The sequence below is a fragment of the Melitaea cinxia genome, chromosome 27, assembly GCF_905220565.1.
Source record: "Melitaea cinxia chromosome 27, ilMelCinx1.1, whole genome shotgun sequence".
Taxonomy (NCBI): Eukaryota; Metazoa; Arthropoda; class Insecta; order Lepidoptera; family Nymphalidae; genus Melitaea; species Melitaea cinxia.
This window is the reverse complement of record NC_059420.1, coordinates 576,035-600,995: the sequence shown is the minus strand read 5'-3', so window position 1 is coordinate 600,995 and position 24,961 is coordinate 576,035. Positions and strand designations below refer to the sequence as shown.

General features: G+C 34.8%; 3 protein-coding genes across 3 annotated transcripts; 2 read left to right on the top strand and 1 right to left on the bottom strand.

Moving 5' to 3' along the window:
• Nucleotides 1-4,277: 4,277 nt before the first annotated feature.
• On the top strand, nt 4,278-7,473 carry LOC123667070. The gene is made up of 4 exons (XM_045601065.1): nt 4,278-4,500; nt 4,869-4,971; nt 5,049-5,180; nt 5,271-7,473. Exons 2-4 carry the CDS (start codon nt 4,875-4,877, stop codon nt 7,295-7,297), a joined length of 2,256 nt encoding a protein of 751 aa, XP_045457021.1. The 5' UTR covers nt 4,278-4,500; nt 4,869-4,874; the 3' UTR covers nt 7,298-7,473.
• Nucleotides 7,474-13,966: 6,493 nt separating this feature from the next.
• On the top strand, nt 13,967-16,316 carry LOC123667235. The gene is made up of 2 exons (XM_045601191.1): nt 13,967-14,496; nt 14,585-16,316. Exons 1-2 carry the CDS (start codon nt 14,402-14,404, stop codon nt 16,314-16,316), a joined length of 1,827 nt encoding a protein of 608 aa, XP_045457147.1. The 5' UTR covers nt 13,967-14,401.
• Nucleotides 16,317-22,897: 6,581 nt separating this feature from the next.
• On the bottom strand, nt 22,898-23,842 carry LOC123667328. Its single transcript, XM_045601277.1, has 2 exons — nt 23,603-23,842; nt 22,898-23,482 (listed from the first exon to the last, which is right to left on the bottom strand). Exons 1-2 carry the CDS (start codon nt 23,766-23,768, stop codon nt 22,932-22,934), a joined length of 717 nt encoding a protein of 238 aa, XP_045457233.1. The 5' UTR covers nt 23,769-23,842; the 3' UTR covers nt 22,898-22,931.
• Between the last annotated feature and the right edge of the window lie 1,119 nt (nt 23,843-24,961).

Genomic DNA, 24,961 nt, shown 5'->3' with positions numbered 1-24,961 from the left:
TTTTTTAATCATTGTAAATACGCTGATTCCACTTTTTAAATACGCCTTCATTAAACAATGAAAAGTGAATAATAATACCTAGCTGCCATTATTTGATATTAAATTGGTTTAATTAAACTTTAGTAAACGTTAAAAAATAATTAGCTACGTTAATAATTTTAATGAAACAACTTTTTTCGGACTTCATCGCGGTTTATTAACCGTTGAAATGGCGTCCAAACGTCATCTGTCTAAGTGAAAAGCGACCTGTGCGTCATTTGAACCTTCCCGTTATCTTTTGCATTATTTGAATCATTACTACCTTGGCATCGTTTGTATTGGACTGTTACGATTTTGCATTTAATTGAACCTTCGTTGAAATGGAAAACCCAAATCGTTGTGTTGTTTGTGCTCGATCTGTGCTACGGCGCCGAAAACATAACCTTTCCTCGGCATTCTTCGAGAGAAATAGAAACCAAGTGGAATTTTTATTACAAGAAATAGCACCACGACAGGTATGTGCACTATGCATCCATTATTTATAATTTCCGGCCGCAGCGCGAATCTAATTATTGTATTGAAAAGCTTTTATTAATCCCACTAAAAAAGCGTGTGTGTCAGCTTCGGCGCACGACTGCAGTTTACTTCTTCAGATCGACTGTTTAAAACGTTAAATAAGCACAAAAAAGCGTAACACATTTTTCAATTTTAAATTTTCAAATTTCTTATCTTTTGTTTACATTATTTTGTATATATTCATTTATTATGTTTTGTTTGTGAAAGAAAGAAATTTTTGTTTTGTTGGCGGCCGCCTCCGGTCGCAATATCGTAGCTATATATATGTGAATTTTGTTTTAAAGTATGCTTTAAATTCAAGGGACTTAGATTTAACGTCGGTCGTACGCCAGAATAGCTCGCAGATGTTATAAACAATTCTGAACATGAACAATGCACTTTAAAAAAAATTGCGAAGCATAGACGCTTGTATGAATTTAACAATATCTACCCAAGTAGAAGACTTTCAAACACAAAAGTGGTCTCAAATGTTAGTTAATAGTGTAGCCAGTAAATCTAGATTAAGAATATTATTTTTTAATTTTTCAGTATTAGTAGAAAACATTTTTGAGAAAATAAATTAGACAATTGATGTTGTTTTTCAGATTCTTAGTTTAAAAAAGAAAACATCGTGTCAACCAATTTTTTTTATTATTTTTTTTTTTTATAATAATACAGGATATTTGCTATAAATGCACATTTAAATCTTAACTCTAAGTTAGATAGTTTAGGAGCTATGATAATTTAATTGTGAAAAACTTTTCAATGCCATTTTTTATTGATGGCGAAATAAAATCATTGATCCCTGATTTGCCAATAAAATTAAATGTATTTTAACCCCTTAAAGTATCGGACATCGGAAACCGAACACATTGTATAACGTCGTAATACAAATCCCAACCAACGCATTACTAAGGTCCATATATGATGTGATCGGATTACGAATATTAATGAGATTAATTCCTCCTTGCTGTGTTTCAGATGAGAAACAGTCCTGACACAGGGACAGTGAGCGAGAGTATTACGCATTGTCGCAAATCCAAACGGAATGCCTGACGGCAATGACCAAAAATGAATAAGTGCGATAAATGTACAAAAAATATTAATAAAAGAAGCCCGTGACTAGAATGTAACAAATGTGGTAAAGTGGTACATGGTAACACGCATGTTCAGATCTAACTAATAAACAAATTGACGCAGTACGGATCTTTATTGGACTGTAGGTAATTCTGAAGAACGTTTATTGATGATTTTAGTACATTATCAAAGGTCTATTGTGTACAGTCGAAAAATCAAGTTTTTGATAGTTTTGTGGAATATGTCATTGAGGTATAGGAGTTAATAGGAAAAAAGATTAAAAAATTGAAATGCGATAGCGGCAAGAAATATATAAATACAAAAACATTTGGGTTTGCTAGAGATTAGGGTATATTGATAAAGCCACGTCTTGCACGAGTGCGATACATACACGAGTTAAGGCACTGCTGAAAGATTTAATGTAACGGTTATGAATACAGCGCGATGTCTCATGGCAAAAGCAAAGGTACAGCTACATACTTAAAAATTGCACATAGACAAATACCATTGAGAGAAAGACTCCATATTAAATATTCTTTAAGAAAAAGCCATCAACAAATAATTCAAGAATGCAAGGCGGTAAAGTATATGTAAGAATACCAGAAGAAAAACGGAATTCTAAATGGGATTGAAAAGAAGAAAAAATATGTATAGATCGTTTACGCTGAAATGACGCACCCCACTACCGTATTTACACACACTAGAAAATTTAAAATATGTACGCAATACATACAAAAATGCAACAGCTATTGGTCATTCAGTCGTCAATTAGTCACAGACGCAGGAGCACGCATCATTAGATAGCTAAAGTACCGTGTTAGCATGTCAACTAAAAAGCATCTTCGGAGTCAGGTAAATAAAATATTATTTAATATTCCAAAATAAACCTTTATCACTAAGTGTTATTTCTGATGATTTAATTTATATTTCTTTTTTTACCACCGAATGAAAAATGATGCGGAACATGGAGTAGAAAAATTAACTGATGCTAGATGGCGAACTGCCCAAGCTGTTGGTGTTAGTGAATCCACGACGACGCGAATTTTACGAGAAGCAAAACAAACAAGCACATCAAGGAAAACGTCGCAGAAACTTTTTAAATCGCCATCTAAACCAAAAAGGGTTCGTACTAAGTCAAGGCTGGATGATTTTGATATGGGTGTACTTCGAAGAACGATAGTGACGTTTTATACAGAACATAATGTATTACCAACATTAAAAAAATTAAAACAAGTATTGAATCATAAAATTGGTTTTAATGGCTGTATAGAAACTCTGCGAACAATTTTGAAGGAATCGTGTTATAAGTGGTCGAAAATAGATGACAACCGTAAGTAAGGCTTTAGTCGAAAAACACGACATACCAATGTTGCGCTTTCATTATTTGAAGCAATTAAAATATCGCGACGAGGGTCGATATATTGTATTCACAGATGAAACTTATATTCATACAACACATGTTCGAAACATGTGCTGGAGAAAAACTGCAGGAGTATCATCATTGCAAAAAAAAACTAAGGGTATACGGATCATGGTTATTCATGCCGGTGGATGTGAAGGATATGTTCCAAATGCTAATCTAGCATTAAAAGCAAACTCAACACGTGGAGATTATCATGACAACATGAATGTCGATAGTTATGAAAAATGACTTTCCACACAATTACTGCCAAATCTACCGGAAAACACTGTAATAATATGGATTCTTACCATAATGCATTATTGGAAAAAATCTCCCAATTCCAACAAACATGCTATGCAAACATGGCTTGCTAAAAAAAATATTCCGTTTGCCGAGACTGAAAAAAATAGAACTTTACGATCTAATTTTAAGACAAAGATATACACAAAAGGTTCAATATCAACGAACTGATTCGATGAAAAAGATTTGAAATTCTAAGACTCCGACCTTACCATCCTTAACTAAATCCTATTGAAAAGATATGGAGTATACTAAAAAAATACGTGGCTAGTAAAAGCGTTTCACAAAATTGAACCTCGATTATGGCGTCCATAAATGAGCGACTCGAAACAAATAATCGTACCATGTGGGCAAATACATGTCGGCATGTTGAAGAAACAGAAAAACGATATTTACAATATTTTGACATGGATAATGAATTCATTATTCATGTCAACGACTCTGATTCAGATGAAAGCGACTATATTGAAATGAGTGAAAAAAATGTCAGCTCTTACTATAGACATAGCTACTTAAACCATAAACCACTTAATAGTTTAATATCCTACATTCAAAAAACTACTAAATCATTAATTAAATATTTCAAATTAATCTCTCTATTTTCGGATTTATCACTCAACTAGTTCACAGATTTGTCGGCCTACAAATCAAAGTTCACGGAACAGTTGACGCTGCCATACATAGAAGTGTTTATCATTAATAACACTCACACATTTAAATAAAAAAAAAAAAATAAGTAGTAAGGACGCGTCATTTCGGCTTAGACGGACTCCTAACTAAATCATCGTCGTTTGCTGAGTATATTGCATTGTCAGAAACTGTAACCGAGATAAATCTTTTGATAAGTATTCGTAATGATGAGTGAGTAAAGATTTGTAATTCTGTTAAAATATATCGCTCATTTGCGACAAGATAGACATTTCTCAAAATTTATGATTTTTTAGTTAACAATACAGTTGTGTAGGAATAAATGCGCTCAATTTACTGTAAGAACGTCATTTCTCTAAGCTGTCCAGTAAGACAGAGAGCGCAGATATTCGCGTTTGTGCCGTTATAGTATTGTCCCTTTCGTTTCGGCGACTTGGGACAACATCGACATTATTTTAGTGGTGTTGTAACAGTGCGAGCGGCAGGTTGTACTTGTGCTCTTGAAGAACGTCATTTTTTACGTAATAACGTTATTGCCGGTAAGTTAATGAAAATGATTTTAATACAATTTACAAGAATAATGTGTTTAGTATAAATAAGTCGTTAGTGCTGATTATATTTCAATAATTCAGTATACGCATATTTCGTGTTATGACGATATCGCTGAGAAAATTAACAACCATTGGAGTATTATAACGAGTTATGACGTTTTTGTTAACAAAGAAAAAAATTAATTAATATTTCAAAAAAATATATCTACACTTATGCCATTACAATTTAAAATAATTAGCATTATTTATGGTAAAACTTAGCAACATTTTGTAATAAAACGTTTTAGAAGATAATTCGAGACACGTTTTCTTATTTATGTATTAATTTTATAGCACTTTTCTTGCATATTTTTTAGTCGACAATGGTGTTTCCACATACCTCAAGAGGCAAAAGAATTTTGGCATTGATTGACAAGCATAATAATTCACCCATTGAAGAGGTTACGCCTAATGATACCAGTATGTGCTTTTGGTTTCTTTTGTAATTATATTTGTTCTTCGCGTATCTATTATAAAACTAACCTATTACTTTTCAGGCGATGAAAAAGCTAACCAAACATCATACGAGGTGAAAAGTTTACCTAATGAGAGTAGTTCTTCTTGCAGCTCGTCACCTAATTCAAATTCATCAGCTGATTCAGACTCATCAGATGAAACGTTTATTGAAGGTTAGTGTTTTGTTATGTTACTGTAGTGAATTGCATTTGCTTACGAAGATCTAAAATTAAATACTTATTATGTTTACATTTATTTTGCAGATAGTGATGATTCTGTCAAAGATCCGATGTATATTCCACCTGAGCAACTTTTTCAGCAGAAACGTGCTGAGTTCATAGAGACAATTGAGTGTTCAACTCCATTACCATCTACTTCAACGGCAGATAGACTCATAACTCTTTCTGAACCCCCTCCTCTCCCTTACCAGCGTAGTCCTGAGTCGCTAGTTGAACAGAGAAATAAGAATTACACTGCAACTAATTTCGATAGCGTAAACCCATTGTCATCAACTTCAATAGAAAATAGTATCAAAGCTTCATCTCCTGCAAGTCCGAAGGCAAAAAAAGGAAGAAAACGCAAAAGGAATGAAGAAAATTGGAAGAGAAATGTAAACAAAATGCTGCGAAATACTGGTAAAGCTTATAAAAGTGCTAGCAATAAAATAAAAGAAGAAAGAAAAATTAAAGAACCGTGCGGAGATAAATGTCGTTTACAATGTAAATCTAAACTATCTGAAGATGAAAGGATGTTATTATTTAAGAACTACTGGGCGTTAGGTGATAACAAAAAACAATGGGAATACATTTCAAAGAGTATGTCAATCATTACACCAAAATATCGTTACATTCGTGAAGGAGGAATAAGAAAACCTCGTAATAAGAATCACGCATTTCATTTTAAGTTACCCGATAAATCAGTGAGAGTTTGTAAAATATTCTTTAAGAACACCTTAGGTATTAATGACCGGCCAATTCGCACCGTTTTAGAAAAAGAAGATCAAGTGGCAAATTGTCTATTGGCTGATGACAAGCGCGGTAAACACGACAAACATCCGCGGGTTGACGAAGCAATCAAAAATGGCATTCGTGAATACATAGATGCGATACCAAAAATCGAGTCTCACTATACAAGATCCAATACAAGCAGAGTTTTCATAGATGGAAGTAAAAATATAGCCGACATTCACAAAGACTATGTGGCAATTCAACAAAAAAAAAATTTACCTTTCGGCAATTATGTCCTTTTTTACAAAATATTTACTCAAGAATTTAATATATCTTTTTTTAGCCCAAAAAAGGATATGTGTGATGTGTGTGCTGCCTTTGAAAACTCTGATAATAAAGAAAACCTAAAAGAAGAACATGATAAACATCTGAAGGAAAAAGAACTATGTCGCGCAGAGAAGGCAAAAGACAAATTAAATGAAAATATTGTAACAGCGGTCTATGATCTTCAGGCTGTATTTCAATGCCCCAAAGGTGATGTATCAGTCTTTTATTATAAATGTAAGTTAAATGTATTTAATTTTACAATTTGCGATTTAAAAACAAACAAAGTAGAATGTTTTGTTTGGGACGAGTCCAGTGCTAATAGAGGTGTGAATGACTTAGGAACTTGCGTATACAAGTATCTAGAACAGATTTCGTTACTCAATAGTGATAAGAGTCTTGACATTGTCTTTTACTCAGACAATTGCGCAGGCCAGCAAAAAAACAAGACAATTATTGCAATATATTTATTCGCATTACAAAAGTTCCCTAACCTCCAAACGATTACACATAAATATCTTATAAAAGGGCATACCCAAAACGAGGGTGATGCAGCTCATTCACTAATAGAAAGACAAGTAAAAAAACTGCTAAAAGCTGGACCAATGTACACACCAGAAGCCTTTATCGGTGCTATAAAAATGGCTAGAAAAAACCCTGAACCATTTCATGTGAATGAGATGTGCACAGAAGATTTTGTTGATTGGAAAGATGCATGCACCCAAATGGGAGTCAATTTGACGAAGGACGAAGAAGGAAATTCAGTTAAGATTGGAAATATAAAAATTTTGAAGATTGAAAAGGATAACCCACGCATATTATTTTACAAGAACTCTTACGGAGAAGAAGAATTTAAAAAAGCAGAAATTATCAGAAAGAAGAAAAGGATTGACGTAAACGTCAAGAAAGCTTATGATTGTAAACCAGGCATATCGGACAGAAAAAAAGCAGATTTGTTAGATTTATTAAATAAAAACTTAATTCCACAGTTCTATGCCCGGTTTTACAATTCTTTGTAGAGTTTAGGGCAATATTATGATTCTAACAGTATTTTAATAGTTGTTTTGAATTATTTCTAATTATAATTGTTAATACTTATTTTATGATAACCACTGTTTCTTTTTATAAAGATTTTAATATGACTGTGTTGTAGTTCACTTTTGATTAATATATTAATAAAGTTTTTTCAATATCATATTTTGTTAATATTACTTTAAGTTTACCTCTTTAAAGTTATTTTTGAGTGTAATGTCATAAGTCTAAATATTACAAAAATATTTATATATTTATCAGCAACAACGACATAAGTATTACCCTGCTGCGGAAAAAATAGCACAGTATGTTTTGTGCGCTTTCTACGTAAGATTAAATATTTTAACAAAAAACTATACTAACCACACTACATTTTTGTCTAAATAAGAAACATAAAAAATCAATAATTAAGGTATAATTTTAACTTGAAACTATAAAATTGCTCTCCTGTAAAATGATGTTTTTTAAGAAATGTCGTCCTTGTTGCAAATGAGCGATATGATGATAATTCTGGAACATTTAAGTATTACCAATTTTGGTAATTTTACGAAAAACAAACACATTGAGGTGAAGTAATTATTAAATGTGAAAATCGACACTAATAACATTTTCTCCAACTCTTTAAACAACTACAATAAAATACAAGCAACAAGCAATGCAACGAAAAAATATTGATGATATATTTATCGTCTTTTGGCATTGTTAAATTTATCAAATTTAAAGAAATGTTGAACTTAAGGAAACAACAAAATTTCAAGGAGGCTTGTTAAATACAGGGTACAATCAACTTCCATTGAATATGTACTTCTTGTCTGTGGCATAGACGATACACTTACTCTGTGGTGTTTCCCCGAAAAACTTCGTGATTTGTGTAAATGCTTTGTACGGAGTTCAAAATAATTATTAAAATGTAGAAATGAAAAACCGTTACTACGAGAAAAAGAGATTGAAAGAATATTAAAAGAGATTCGCGCAGAAGAAAAAAAAATCGAGACTACAAAAAACAACACAAAAAAATACAGAAATGACAAAAGTTTCGAGAAGGAAAGAAAATGAAGAAAAAAAAATATGTTGATAGAAAACAAATATAGTGCCACAAGAAAAAAACTCAAGATAGGAATGACAGAAAATATCTAAACATGAAGGACTCACATCAGCCAAAAAAGAAAATTAATATAATTTCATCGGTTCCAGTGATTCCCAATAAATCAGCTTTCGCTAAATATTCAATCCGAAACCTAAAAATTATCGATATCAACAGTGACCATAATCCAAATCCAAACAAATCCTTCGCAGGCATCCAAATGAAAGGAGATGAACAGAAAAACACAACTGAATATCCGAAACAGTCAATCCTCTACGATGTTGGTGACACAGTCCTTACTTGATATTTCAAAAAAGCCTGGAATTATTTTGTAGGTATAACTCGGACGCGATAACTTGTGACTCCGCTGGAATGCGACCCCCGTCCCGAGTCCCCGCGCCGCGTCCCGCACTCGCCTTGCGCGCTTAGTACCGATAGCATCTTTGTTACGGATACGCGCTTCGACTCTCGTTCGATATTTTTGGAAATTGTTTGTTGTTTTGTTTAAACTTTCGTTAGTTATTTTGTTATTGTTGTTTGTTATTTCGTTGTTTATTTGTTAATTTTGTAAAAGATGGGAGGAAAGACTTTACATAGTCGAACACGGACACTTGCTTTTTTTTTTTTGTTCAAACTTTTAAAATTTTTCGAAGATGAAAAATCTAATAAAACGTTTCTTATTCCTGTGGATCAAGCTGTAAAGACGGCTCGTGCAGCAACAGGCATATCTAAGGCAACACTTCTAAGAATTAAAAAGGAGGCGAAAAATGTTCCGCCAATTCCTCAAGAGTAAAGTGATGATGACACAGCAGTGTCGGAACCATCTACTTCTGAAGCGAAACCAGATTCAAAACTGTCAACCCTAGGAAAAAAAGGAAACAGTATTCAAGCAAAATTGAACTTGACAGTTTCGATTTGTGTGCGCTAAGAAACTTAGTCGACAGTTTCTACGCAGTACGGAAAGAAATTCCGATAGTGAAAATGATATTAACGGCTGCAAAAGCCGATCTAAATTTTCCAGGTACGTACCTATATTTTATTCAAATTTTATATGTGTATTTTCGAAATTGCACCATATATTTTAACTATTATGTATAAAATAACAAGATTATTTATTGTAATGTATTAATTAAACAGAATAAACGCAGAGAACGCCCCCACTACAGTAATTAATCGATTGAGTATTATTATATTATATAACGCAAAAATATTATTGAATATCAAGCAAATGTTATATTTTTATTTACTTACTATAAGCATTAGTATAATAGATCATCATTACTAAAATACCTAAAAACAAGCTTAATTAGCTAAGTAACCATTCATAGCATGTTATTTTAATTTACAGTATTTACATTTACTATTATTAATTTTATTTTACAGGTGAAAAGACCACGTTACGTCGATATCTCGTGAACTACTTGGGGTACAGGTTTAAAAAATGTAAGAACGAACGACATGTGTTAATACTGTAGGCATCCTCCTACACATACACAATTAAATATTATAAATATAGTATATATGCATATATATAATATATACATTTACACCTTCTTTTTTTTGTACTTATATCGATTATCCTATCGACCTATCGATGCAATGGATATCGACAGCCTTCACGCTCCGCACTAGTTTAAAAACCGGTTTGGCCGGCCCGAGTATTGCGTATGCGCCGGCCGCCCGCGCCCTCCAGTCACGATCATTCTCTGACGCGTGACGCTCATGCTTTTGCCTTTGTAAAATCATTCGCTTTCGTATTACTTATATTTTTATTGGCTTACTAGCTACGAATAAATTTGCTAACCTTCTCTGTGCTTGGAACTTTCGCCTGTGCACTTTCTGTGTTCATATATTTGTAGCGATGTGTTTACCCAACTTATAGTGCAAAGTGACATCAATGAACTAAGTTTAATTGTGCTTATTTATCCCGGTGAGTGCATTTAAGAACAATATTAATTACCACACATTTAAGAACTATATTAATTACCCTACCACAATACAAAAGCCAGAGATTGCCGCCTGGAGAGCCCGTTATCTGCGAAAAAAAAACAAGAAAACAAAGAGCTTAGGGCGAACAAAAAACCCGTAATTTATTTAAACGAGACGTGGATACATTCCCATTATACCGTGCGCAAATGTTGGCAAAATGATAACGACACAAGCGTTAAAAAAAAATGATAACCCATGACTGCGGTGGATATTGGTGCACGCGGGCGGTGAAAACGGATTTATCCCCCGGTGCTGAATTGTTATACAAATGCAAGAGTAATACCGGGGACTACCATCACGAAATGGATAGCAAAAATTTTAAAAAGTGGTTGACAGAAAAACTAATCCCAAATTTGTCTCACAATAGTCTCGTTGTTATAGACAATGCTCCCTACCACTCAACGCAATGTGAAAAACCACCCGTGAGCTCGTCCCTGAAAGGTGATATGCACAGTTGGCTCCGAAAAAACAATATAAAATTTTGATGAAAAAATGACAAAACCGGAACTGTTTACGCCAATCGCGTCCATAAGGCGATTGCGTTAGAACTCAGTTTCGCGGTCCGCGGTTAACCGTTCGTTATATCGTCATCCTTTCGTTCGTAGCGCGGGCGCCGGTAGTTTGACCCACATTCAGTCTCGATTAGAACTCGATCTGAACGCGCGTCCGTGTCTTTCATTAGAAGTCCCACTGTTGGTTTTGGACTCTTGGAATAATTAGACGCGAGTTAATTACGGACGATAACTTCTACTTCTGAACATTTTATTGAACTTTTATATAACTGTTGAGTGAGAGTTTTGACTTGCTGTAATAAGCCCTAGTCGGGCTTGCCGCCATTACGTGACTATCTGTAAGTTTTTGTGTGCTTGTTGTGACAAATACTGTTAATTGTTGTTACTGGTGCGAATGAATATTACATTGCGAGTATTATAGTGCGAATTAATTAACATTAATCCGATCGTGCAATAACTATCGAATTCCGTGACGGTGTTTTGAAGGCGTGGTGAATAAGGGAACCTGCTCACTGGCGACGTAAGGCCGCTGGTTCACTAGAGAGTGTGGGCCACGAGGGCCTCCCTTCTCAAGAACCTTCAGGACACATCTTACACACGTACGTCACAACACACCTACCTACATACACACCTACCCTGACTGTCTTTGAACCGGATCGCGCCCCGGGCTCCCCGCCAAAGGTAAGTCCTAGACTAGGCTAAAATAGCAACCTCGCGCAGTGCGAATATTATCGCCTATAGGTATTCCGTACCCGACCCTAGGCAGTCCGCCGGGAGGTCGCTGATGGGCCCCGACCTCTGAGGCTCTGCTGGACTGGCTAGGGCCGTACCAGGAACTGTACCATAAAATACTGCTAAATAAACTACCAAAAAAATATATTGTGGACGAGCTGGTGAGAGAGTATGGGCACGAGGTATTACGGCTGCCACCCTACCATTGCGAACATAAACCATAAACCCAATCCAAAGGGAGAGTGGCAGCCAAAAATATAAACCAATACGAAAAAGAAATAGAGGGCTTGACAAGAGACGCAATAAACTCTATAACGGCTTCCGATTGGAAAAAAGAAATAAAGCATATAGAAAAATTATAAAGTGAATATTGGGAGAAAGATAGACTTGGCGAGATCCGACAAAGGGAACTAATTATATCCCTCGGAGGGGAAGAAACCAGCTCAGAGAGCGAAAATGATGACGATACAATGGACGGAATAGAACCTATTATAGTGATGATGATTTTTTTTTGGATCCTGCGGCTGCACCCATCGTAATTCGATTCGTTATTGTTACAATTATTTTTCTTTTTGTTGAGCAAAAAAAATGCTTACAAAATATTACAAATGTCAATCTTTTATATTAAAGTATACCACGGCGAAACGGATGCACATAATTATGAGAAGTGGTTTGTTAATATTTTAAATAGAATGAAACCTGGGTCAGTAATAGTTTTAGACAGCGCACCACTCGAGACTTGCTGTCAAAGTGCCTAACATGAGTTGGCGGAAGGCAGACATACAAGCGTGGTTGCTAGAAAATGATATAAGTTATGATGAAAACGAAATAAAAAACGAACAAATTGCGCCGTGATCATCAACTTTAACAAAATCAAAAAATCAAAGTGCGTCTTGCGTCGCAATTATTCAGTAACAGCGTTGCTGATGCCTTAGAATTCTGTTCAGAGTTGCAAATCGCTGAATTTATGATATAAAAATGCTACTAAAAGGGGACTGTCCACTTTGTATGGGCGTTTCGGCCCCGAGTGGACAGTTACTGAGAATAATAATTATACATTAAGTTAGTAGCACTAACAAGTAGGAATTAGAAAAATGATATAGTTTTGTGTCCAGGTGTTTCTCTTTTGTTTTTTTTGTGGATAATTACAAGAAGGTTTCTGAAATAAAAAAATCATTGTTTTTGTTCTACTAATCGGATTCGTACGTTAACAGAATGTTATCTAAAAACTAGGCAGGTAGATTTATAAAATCTTAAAACCTTTTCCAGCCCAAAAACCAAATAATTGTCATGACATGGGCACAACAACCTACTGTCCGTACGAACCTATTATAGTGATGATGATTTTTTTTGGATCCTGCGGCTGCACCCATCGTAATTCGATTCGTTATTGTTACAATTATTTTTCTTTTTGTTGAGCGAAAAAAATGCTTACAAAATATTACAAATGTCAATCTTTTATATTAAAGTATACCACGGCGAAACGGATGCACATAATTATGAGAAGTGGTTTGTTAATATTTTAAATAGAATGAAACCTGGGTCAGTAATAGTTTTAGACAGCGCACCACTCGAGACTTGCTGTCAAAGTGCCTAACATGAGTTGGCGGAAGGCAGACATACAAGCGTGGTTGCTAGAAAATGATATAAGTTATGATGAAAACGAAATAAAAAACGAACAAATTGCGCCGTGATCATCAACTTTACCAAAATCAAAAAATCAAAGTGCGTCTTGCGTCGCAATTATTCAGTAACAGCGTTGCTGATGCCTTAGAATTCTGCTCAGAGTTGCAAATCGCTGAATTTATGATATAAAAATGCTACTAAAAGGGGACTGTCCACTTTGTATGGGCGTTTCGGCCCCGAGTGGACAGTTGCTGAGAATAATAATTATACATTAAGTTAGTAGGACTAACAAGTAGGAATTAGAAAAATGATATAGTTTTGTGTCCAGGTGTTTCTTTTTTGTTTTTTTTGTGGATAATTACAAGAAGGTTTCTGAAATAAAAAAATCATTGTTTTTGTTCTACTAATCGGATTCGTACGTTAACAGAATGTTATCTAAAAACTAGGCAGGTAGATTTATAAAATCTTAAAACCTTTTCCAGCCCAAAAACCAAATAATTGTCATGACATGGGCACAACAACCTACTGTCCGTACGAACCTATTATAGTGATGATGATTTTTTTTTGGATCCTGCGGCTGCACCCATCGTAATTCGATTCGTTATTGTTACAATTGAGGAGTGACGGAACAAAACATGATAATTCCCCTTTTTGTAAAAAAAAAAGTTAGCAATGACATTCGACAGAATACCATAAATTACGTCGCCCGTTAAGCTGGTGTGGTTCAAATCATGCTTATTCCTGCAGTAAATCGTCTCTAAAGTTGAAAGTTTGATGCAAATCATGATATTTCCATGTTTAATAATATTAATAAACGAAATCGGAACAAAACATGATACATTTCATACATTTCTGGTACGCATATTGAAAGTTGGCACAAAATAGGTTATTTCCTATGTTTCCTGTCATACAGACTTTTGAACGCTTTATTAGCTTAAATCCTAGAGTGCCGAAGCCGTAAAATAGTTTATTATTTTGTCTATGGTTGGGCTGTGTGTTTGACATATGTCAAATGACTTGATTCAAGTCAATGTCAAAATATTAGATCGGTCGCAGTTGGTCGTTAATTCGTGTGAAAAATTGTAAACTTCGAGTAATAATTATAACTAAATTGAGTACTTTAAAGTTTTTTCAAGTGATTTACAAGCATGTCTGAGCAGTCAAATACTGTTGGTGCACTCAATAGTGGAGCGAAGAAAAAGAAACGTCGAGAAAGGAAAGCTTTATCCGAAAGAAACAATAAGTAAGTTCGTTCAATTATGTTTTTGTAGTAGGTATGTAGAATGTTCAATCTGTTACAAGATTACAATATGTGCATACTTTTGTTTTAGATACGTAGACAATGACCCGCTGGGCTTAAGAATTCAATGTACGTGTAATCATGGAACAAGGAGCAATTTTAAATGTAAACAAATATCGCAACGGGATGTCGTTCGAAACCGAAAATCTTTTTATACAACATCCGGAAAAGTTCACCAAGACGTGTATTTGTGTCGTCTTATTAGTGCATTTGAACCCCAGCGTAGAGGCAAAGGTACACCACGTCCTTCTGGTAAAACGAAACTTCGAAAGTTAAGTACTTCATTCTTCCTATATGGGAAAAAGAAAGTAATGAAAAGGGTATGCAAATCATTTTTCATGGCAGTATTTTCTATCAAAAGGCAGAGGTTATCAACTATTATCAAATGTGTGATGGATGGCAAAGTTCCAAAGGAAGAAAGAGGAGGTGACAGGCGTTCAGCTAAATCTCAAGAGAAAAAAGAACATTTACGCAATTTTCTCCGAAACCTTCCTTGTAGTGAAAGCCATTATAATAGAGCAAAAAGCAAGAGGGTGTATTTGGATGCCGGTTTGAATATTAAAAAATTGAGAATGCTTTACAATAATAGTGTCACAAATGAACTGAATGTTAAGAGAACAATGTTTTACGAAGTGTTCACATTTGAATTTAACATTGGATTTCGGTCACCTGCATCAGATGCCTGCAGTTCCTGTATACTATTGAGTAATAGTATTAAAAATGAAAAAGATTCATCAAAAAAACAAGAACTAATGACAAAACTTCGCATCCATAAATTGCGAGCAAACTTTTTCTTTAAACTTTTGAAAGAAAAGGTTGATAATAGTATCACTATATGTTTTGATCTCCAGCAGGTGTTTCCTCTACCGAGGACACCAATTCAGGAGGCTTTTTATTCCCGTCAGATTAGCCTGTATAATTTATGTGTGATGGATCTGTCAGAACAAAATAATTCTTGTCTGTATAATTGGGATGAAACAGAATCTGGCAAGGGTGCTATTTCAATTGGATCTGCGTTATACTGCTTCTTGAATACTCAAACAATACCGGCTAATGTGAAGTTAGTAAGACTTTTTTGTGATGGCTGCGGGGGCCAAAATAAAAACAGCCATGTGTTGCATATGCTGCTATTTTGGCTTCAAAATAAGTCTCCTGCACATGTTAAGGAAATACAACTTTTTTTCCCAGTGCGAGGGCATAGTTTTCTGCCAGCAGACCGTTTATTTGGTAGAATTGAGAAAGATGTGAGAAAAATACCAGTGATTACTACGAGGGAAGAATATTTTGAAATATTTTCTAAACATGGCAGAGTGTGCGAGCTTGGTAAAGAATGGTGTTTATATGATGTAAAAGGTTTAGAAAATCACTATAAAAAACTTGTGGGCATACAAGGAATGAAAAAAATTATATTCAAGAAGTGCAAATCTTCTCAGGGCAGACAATTGAACTGCGTAGTAAAATCTTCACCAAACTATAGATTTGAGTCCGGAGAACAGTTTATATCACTACTGAAAAGGGGCAAACGTCACCCCAGAAATATAGAACAAATTCAGGAAGAACGCGGACTAAGTCTTGCAAAGAAAAATGATGTGACCAGTCTATTAATAAAACAGTTCGGTGCCGATTGGGAGAACCTTTCAGCATTAGAATGGTACAAGCAAATATTAAGCTGTTCTAGAAACATTACAGAACAAAATGAACAAGTTGATGATGATGAAGCGTGTATTTGTACTGAGATGGATATAGAAGACATAAGAATTTAATTTTTATTAATTAATTGTGTTTTTGTCCCATATTTTGATTTATCAATAAATACTAAATCCAGAACATAAAATGTTATTTCCTAACCTTACTTTTTCAAAACATGATATTTCCAAACAGTTTGATACAAATCATGATATTTTCGCCTGGTCTGATCAGTACATGATATTTCCATTTTTTACATAAGAATAGATACACAATTTGAAATAAAAAAAAATAAAAAAAAAAATGCTTAATAAGTTTTTACAGTCATTTATTCATTAGAACCCATATTTTCTTCAATTGTACAAAGGCAAAGTAGTTGCCGGTTTTTGACCTTTTCTGAAAAGTTAGACATCATGGAATTATCATGTTTTGTTCTGTCACTCCTCAATTATTTTTCTTTTTGTTGAGCGAAAAAAATGCTTACAAAATATTACAAATGTCAATCTTTTATATTAAAGTATACCACGGCGAAATGGATGCACATAATTATGAGAAGTGGTTTGTTAATATTTTAAATAGAATGGAACCTGGGTCAGTAATAGTTTTAGACAGCGCACCACTCGAGACTTGCTGTCAAAGTGCCTAACATGAGTTGGCGGAAGGCAGACATACAAGCGTGGTTGCTAGAAAATGATATAAGTTATGATGAAAACGAAATAAAAAACGAACTTTAAAAAAATTATTAAGATGATTATAACAAAATAGTTATTGAAGAAATGGCAGCCCACAAAAATATAAGTCACACGTTTTCCGCCCCACCATTGCGAATTAATCCCTATAGAACTCATATGGGCACAAGTAGGTTATATAGGCAAAATAATAAAAGTTTTAAAATGGCAGAAGTCAAGAAGCTTTTAAAAGAAAGCTTAAATCAAATAAGTGCGGTGTCGTGGAGAAAAAATATCGAACATATCATAAAAGAAGAAGATAAAATAAAGCATCTTGACGGAATCATGGATGCTGCATCAGAAGCCCCAGGTTTCAATATCCACGTCTCTGAAGAGTTCTGCCATTCATTAGGAAATATGGACAGTGATTAGAAAATAAAGCAAATAAATTGCTTATTGGAGTTTTACTTTGTATTAAAATATTTCGCCATAGTATTTTCATGAATAAATCAGTGCGATATTTTCTTTATCTATTCCAGTCAAAGACAAACTTATTTCTAACAGGTGATTTGTATTTACGAAATATAATTTGTGGTCTAATATAAAGATGCTCGATAACTTTTTATTTTTTCGTAATTCTATACCTTCACTAATATTAGTAACAAAATTATTCAATATATTATCAGTTTTTGTAATAATTTTAGCAATATGATATCGTTAAATATTTCGATATAAAACTAATTTTACTTTGTTTATGGCTTATTGATATTGTTCATACCAAATAAAACTGTTTCATGTTGAATATATATGGCATTACATTTTAACTTAATGAAAATGATGTATATTTTGACATCAACCCAGTTGCAATCTCAATCCAATTATATTTTAATTTGTTTTAGATCGATGTGGGATCGGTACACAATGTATACTCAATTAGGCACACATGATTTGAACTTGCCATTTTTTGATTTTTGTGCTTGACAAAACATGGCGTATTTATATGTTGATTTCATATCATAATTGATAGTGTGAAGTTTCCTCATTCCTCTGTATTGGAATTCATGTTCAGATATGACAATATTTTTCGAGAAAATGGCTCAAAATATATTTCGTCAGCCGAGAAACAATTTGCACGTAATTGATATTAAAATCAATACCTCCCACTTAAGATGCATAAGATGTTGCAAGCCACAAAAATGAAGTTTTATTTGCGTTTTTACTAAAAACTATCTTAATTTTGCATTATTTCATGCATTCAAAGTGAAAAAATAGCCAAAATACGATTGTTTGTAAGAATTTACCAGTCGTATAATGCAATGTAATGTAATGTAACTTTCGAACGAGAACGGACTGCAGCATTGTATGGACCTTTGCAATAGATTACGCGGGGTGGGGGGAGGGAAGAATAACGCACCAGCGTCTCATATTGATCACATACATCAGACAACGCCGTACTTTCAACCGGCTGCACGTATGTAGGAACTGTTAAAGTTTTTTCAAAAGTAACTATATACGTAATTGAATTACTTCAAAATAATATTAACTATGAATCGTACAAGTATAAATAACAAGAGCACGTAGACTATGTGATACGGTCACTAATACGAGTATACAAAATAGAAACTCCGAGACACCCATAAAATAACAATTTTTCATTTGATGAAATGCAACTAAACACTTTTCATGATTCAACTCTCCGAAATTCAAATATCCTGTTATTAGGAGTTGTTAACGCGCGGTTGCGCTTCTCCCCGCGCCCGCGCACCAAGAGTGGCACGAGCCGCTCACCGCCCACGGCTCGGTGGGATCCCCGCCATCGACCCTTTCTCATTCCAGCCGCCGACCGAGCTACACGCGCGCTTGGCTGCGCGTCTGTCGCCTCTCCCGCCGCGCCTGCTCCCCTCGGGCGGTCCGCGCGTCGGACGCCTCTCCCCGCGCCCGCGCAACTCGGGCGATCTGCACGTCTGATGCCTCTCCCCACGCCCGCGCCCGCGCCCCTCGGGCGGCCTACGCATGGGATGCCTCTCCCGCGCCCTCGCACCTGGGGTGACCGGCGAGCGCCGGTCGGCCACACAGCTCGCTCAGAAGCAATGAACTTCGCTCCTTCCTCGGACCGCATATAGACCTCTAGTACCTACACTCCGCTCCGCCATCGCCATACACAAGAAACCCTCGTCAACAAATATGTTCGATTTGCTTGTTAATAGAAAATAAACTAAGTTCGTACCGACGTGTCTATTGTTTTACAAGAATCCTCGTTAACAGGAGTGTTGAATTATCTTAATATCAAAACAGATTTGGACAGCCAATCACTAAAAAGGCTATACAGATTTTCTTTGACCCTTGCCATATGCTCAAACTCGTTCGAAACGATTTTTTATTAAATGGATCCTTTTTAAACGATTATGGTCAACTGATTAAATGGTCGTACTTGAAAAATCCTTTAATGAAAAACATAAAAACAACATTTACGCTTGGCGAACAAATTGCGCCGTGATCATCAACTTTACCAAAATCAAAAAATGAAAGTGCGTCTTGCGTCGCAATTATTCAATAACAGCGTTGCCTTAGAATTCTGCTCAGAGTTGCAAATCGCTGAATTTATGATATAAAAATGCTACTGAAAGGGGACTGTCCACTTTGTATGGGCGTTTCGGCCCCGAGTGGACAGTTACTGAGAATAATAATTATACATTAAGTTAGTAGGACTAACAAGTAGGAATTAGAAAAATGATATAGTTTTGTGTCCAGGTGTTTCTCTTTTGTTTTTTTTTTTTTTTTTTTGTGGATATAAACATTAACGAAATATATAGGCGACTGTCCACTTTGTATGGGGGTTTCGGCCCCGAGTGGACAGTCACTGAGAATAATAATTATATATTAAGTTAGTAGTACTAACAAGTAGGAATTAGAAAAATGATATAGTTTTGTATCCAGGTGTTTCATTTTTTGTTTTTTTGTGGATAATTACAAGAAGGTTTCTGAAATAAAAAATCATTGTTTTTGTTCTACTAATCGGATTCATACGTTAACACAATGTTATCTAAAACCTAGGCAGGTAGATTTATAAAATCTTAAAACCTTTTCCAGCCCAAAAACCAAATCATTGTCATGATATGGGCACAACAACCTACTGTCCGTCGACCAACCATGCAGTTGCAATAATATATTTTTTAAGGCTTCTCTGCCTGACCTTTATTGTTTGCATATAAAATAAATACAAAATATATTTTCCTACTTATAAATATGCCTACTGTGTATTTTACGTCGCAGTAGTGATGAATTCTCGGTTGACGGAAAACCTTTCAGTAGGTTGCTATATCACTATGAAAGAATATGGAAGTCAAATGAATGTATGACGCAAGTCTGTAGTTTAGGGTTGCCATAACAAATAATATTTTCAATAAACAAAATAAATCGATTAAATCGATAATCGAATTTAATATAATTAATTGCTTGCTTTTTATGTAGTCAATAACAATGTTTCTAAAATAGTTTATTTTTCACCAAAGTTAAATATTTTTTTACTAAAGACACTTTTATAGACTTTTTTTCTTATTAATTCGATTTAACAATACTTTTAATCGATTTTAACAAATAATTGATTTAAAAATATTTTAAAATCGATTGTTCGTTAATAATAATTGTTTGTTTAAGACTGGCAACGTGGTATAATCAAATCACCAACCGAAAATAAACTAGAAGTATATAATTAATGAATTAAAATACTTATCAAATAAACTTTGTATATAAAAATAAGCCAACACCATTTAGAACTCATGTTTGGTAATATTCGAGCTCACGGTGGTTGCAATACCAGTCCAACGGCAAGGCAATTCCAATCCATTTAGAAAAAGTTGTTGGTCAAATCAGAATTGCGCGATTTTGAGTCTGGAAATTGTAAAGCTCTCAAAACAGTAGCTTTACTGACCTGTTCACCTACTAACAAAATAAACAGCAGCATTTAAAAATTGTCTCTATATGAAGAAAATGAAACATTCGAAAATCGAACAAAAATTCGAACATGTGAAATAGTTCAAAATTTTGGTACGAGACTGTAACATATTTTATTTTCTTTAAATATTCCCACGCATTTGGTGTCGTCCGCAACATAGACAACGTAGAAAATGTTTTTTTATTTACTTTGTAATCTCTAGTAAAAACATGACATAAAAAAAGATTGTCTAGCTGTTATGCCGAATGAATTACTGATTACCTTATAAACTCTTTGTTAATGATTACTATTTAAAACGAACTTAATAAATCATTTGTGATTTCGGACACTGGAATTTCTATAACATTAAATGTAGTTTCTTTCCTATAAAAAAGTTATGTTACTATTTTTTAATTTATGTGAATTTCGTGTAGCTACGTAAAGTTAACGCAATAAATCTTTTCTTACAGAGAAACTAAAGTGTGTTTTAATTGAATTGAATTAATTGATTATGTCGTTTAAATCAGAAGGATATCTTACACATATATAGCAGGTTTTGTGGTACACGCAATGCTAAGAAAGATAATATGCGATTTATGCATCTCTGGAATACTAGCGGATACCATAAGTTCGAACCGTAGGTACGTCGGACTCTTAATAGTTACTAAAATAATGCCCCATGTTCTTGACATATATTTTGTAATCCATTATTGTTTAATATCATTTCGGATTCATCAAGCTGAAAGACAAAAGAGGGTTGATATTTCCGTCTGATGATGTAGTTGATATATGTAAAAAGATGGAAATGATCATAAACGAAAAATCGATTAAGGAGGTAAAATTTAAATGACACACAAATATTAAGAAACAAGTTAATTCCTAAAGCTCTAAACCATTTCATCGGGAGCTTAATATTTAAAAAGCATAGATTTTCATCAATACGACCAATCACTTGGTACATTTAACGAAAGCCGTGATAGATGAACCCAATAAAATCTGTCAGTATGACACGTACTTAGTAAATATTTACATTTCACGGGACAGTAAATTATGATAGGATTATTTATTTTAATTTTTTTTTTTTTTTTTTGTAAATTTAATGTGTTCTGTTTTTGTAATAAACATTATTTTGTTTTCTAAAGAAACAAATGGATTTAAAACATAAAAATTTACATATTGTAAGGTTACAACCTTGAAAAATTTAAGTATTATTGTGATTGTCAATTGTTAAAAAAAATTGAAAAATTTAAATAGCATTATATGATTATGCATATTAACAATAGAATTGTGAAGATGTCAATTAAACACTACATCATTGATTTTCAAAGTGGGAGGCGCGCCTCACTAGGCAGGCGCAGACATCTACAGAAGGGCGCGGGTGCGGGCAGCGGTTGCCACTGCGGTCGCTTACGCGCATACGTATCGCACGCTCCTTAAGGCCGGCGCCCATTGCCGGCACGGCACGGTGCGTCATAGCAAAGGATTTTAACACTAATTAAGTTATTTTGAACCTTATTTCAATGAGTTTAGAATTTATGTTACTTTATTTTGGTACCACGATGCCGCAACGTGCCGCAGGATGCTGCGGCATGACACGACACGCCACAGAATGCGGCGGCATGACGTGTCTTGCTTTTTCATTCCACGGGATGACGCGGCGCGCCATTGCATCCCGCGAGACGTGTGGGTCACTTTGGGGTCGAGGAATTATGATTGCTAGATAGTTGAAATAAGGTTGAAACTTGTGCAGCATTTCGGTGGGGCGCAGTCCGGTCTGTGCGCGGGGGCAAGGGAGGGAGAAAACACACTGGCGCGCGCCATTTTATGTCTGTCTCTCACAACACTGACTGCGCATGAAAAGTGATTAGCACGTGCGTACGCGATATAATAATATTACTTTCACGTAAAATACGGAAAAATGGATGAAGAAAAGCTTATTAATCTGGTTCGTTCGCATGAGTGTATCTACAATGTGTCCTCCCGTTTCTACATGGATCAACATATGAAAAGGAACGCATGGCTGAAAATTGCAGAAGAAATGAATAAAACCCGTAAGTTATTTTTTACTTATTTATTGTCAAAAATAGAAGCTAACATCTATTAACAATTTTATTTTGCCAGTACACGTTACCAACATTAGAAAAATATTCCGTGAAACAATCTCTTACAACCATCCCTTCGAGATTGTTGAACACTGTATCATTGGTTCTATCGATTGCATTATTAGTATTAGAGCTAAGCGCCTCCATAGAATGACCATCAATGATAAAGTTATGCAAACACGTGCTTGCTAGTATGATGTTGTTAATGTACTTTGGTTGAACTTTTATACCTTTTTGAAATAATTCAAATCTTTCTTGTAACATCCCAAAAGCATTTTCTACAATACGCCGTGCTCTACTTAAGCGATAATTGAATATCCTTTTTTTTTCATCATTTAAAAGATGTGAGGGGTATGGTCTCATAATATTTTCTGTTAGTGGAAAGGCTTCATCGGCGACAAATACGTGGGGTAATTTTTGAGTTGAATGTGGTAAAGCCTTTTCCGGTGGTATGCATAAAAACCCATTACGTAGTTTCGAACCAAATTTAGAGCTTTGGAGTATACCGCCATCGCTATTTCGACCATATGCTCCGACATCTACAATCACAAATTTGTATTTTGCATCCACGACAGCTAATAAAACGATGCTAAAAAACTTCTTGTAGTTGATATACATACTTCCACTGTTATTAGGAGCTCTAATCTTGAAATGCTTACCATCTATTGCCCCAATGCAGTTAGGAAAATTCCAAAATTTATCAAAGTCGGTTGCAATTGACTGCCATTGTTGGCTCGTGGGTTTCGGCAATGCAGTCGACCTTAATACAGTAAATATTGCTTTACAGGTTTCGTGGACTATATTACGCACGGTAGTGAATCCCATACGATAGCTAAAAGCTAAAGACTTAAAAGAAGCTCCTGTAATTAAATACCTGTAACAAAACAAAAAAAAATCATTAACCTTCCGTGCACTAGGTGGGGTGTGACACACCCCAGTCCTCGATAATTCAAAATTATTTGAAAACTATAAAAGCGCGGCAGTACATGTTCTGAGTAGCTGGAGATGCGATGTTGCCGCTTCGATTAGCGCATTTACGTTAGTCCGGTGACTGCCGCCAAGCTAGTTACGCGCGTTTTAAGTGCGCATGGGCATCACATACCCCACCTCGTTCAGCGCGTCGTTATAAAGGTATGTTGCATAATTGAAGATTTTTGGTTTTTTATTACTTGTTTAAGTGTCTTTCATTGGTATTAATTGTTACAGATTTCAATTTATAAAAGAATATGTCTAAATTGACAGACTCAGATATATTAAGAGCACTTTTAGATGAAACAAATGAGTTTGAGTCACAAAATGAGAATTTTGAGGAAGAATCTGAAAATGACTCCGATCATTTGAGCATCCAAAGTGATACAAATAGCGAATTTGAAGCTGAGTTGCCTTGTTCAGAGTCGGGCAGTGATGACGATATACCACTTTCGGAACTACGCCAAAATAGAACTTCATATTATACAGGTAAAGATGGAGTTACAAAATGGCAAAAAGAGCAATACAGAAGTAATATTCGGAGTAGAACTGAAAATATTATAACTCATTTACCCGGTGTGAAAACGGTTGCTAGAAACAAGATGTCACCTCTTCAGTGTTTTGAGTTGTTTATCACTGACGAAATGATTGACGTGATTGTGAATTGTACGAATGAAAAAATACGCATGCAAACTATTAGTGATCATGAAAAACTTGAAACCACAAAGGAGGAGATGAAAGCTCTTTTCGGGTTACTCTTTATATCAGGTTTAGTACGTTCTGGTCGTCAAAGTACAATAGATTTATGGTCCACTGATGGCACTGGGATGGACATTTTTCGCGATACAATGAGTCGAAATAGATTTGGTTTTTTATTGAACAACCTAAGATTTGATAGTACAGCCACAAGAAGTGAGAGAATTCAGACAGATCGATTAGCTCCAATAAGAAATATTTTTGTACTTTTTATAAAAAAATGTCAAGATGCTTATATTCCGCATGAAAATCTCACAATAGATGAAGAACTGGTTGCTTTTAGGGGAAGATGT

Excerpts from the sequence above, each read along its gene's own strand:
- LOC123667070 (XM_045601065.1), top strand. The coding sequence starts at position 4,875 with ATGGTGTTTCCACATACCTCAAGAGGCAAAAGAATTTTGGCATTGATT. Across the intron at positions 4,972-5,048 it reads GGTTACGCCTAATGATACCA|GCGATGAAAAAGCTAACCAA; the intron begins GTATGTGCTTTT and ends ATTACTTTTCAG. Across the intron at positions 5,181-5,270 it reads AGATGAAACGTTTATTGAAG|ATAGTGATGATTCTGTCAAA; the intron begins GTTAGTGTTTTG and ends TTTATTTTGCAG.
- LOC123667328 (XM_045601277.1), bottom strand. The coding sequence starts at position 23,768 with ATGGGATTCACTACCGTGCGTAATATAGTCCACGAAACCTGTAAAGCA. Across the intron at positions 23,483-23,602 it reads CTGCATTGGGGCAATAGATG|ATGTCGGAGCATATGGTCGA; the intron begins GTAAGCATTTCA and ends TTGTGATTGTAG.
- LOC123667235 (XM_045601191.1), top strand. The coding sequence starts at position 14,402 with ATGTCTGAGCAGTCAAATACTGTTGGTGCACTCAATAGTGGAGCGAAG. Across the intron at positions 14,497-14,584 it reads TTATCCGAAAGAAACAATAA|ATACGTAGACAATGACCCGC; the intron begins GTAAGTTCGTTC and ends CTTTTGTTTTAG.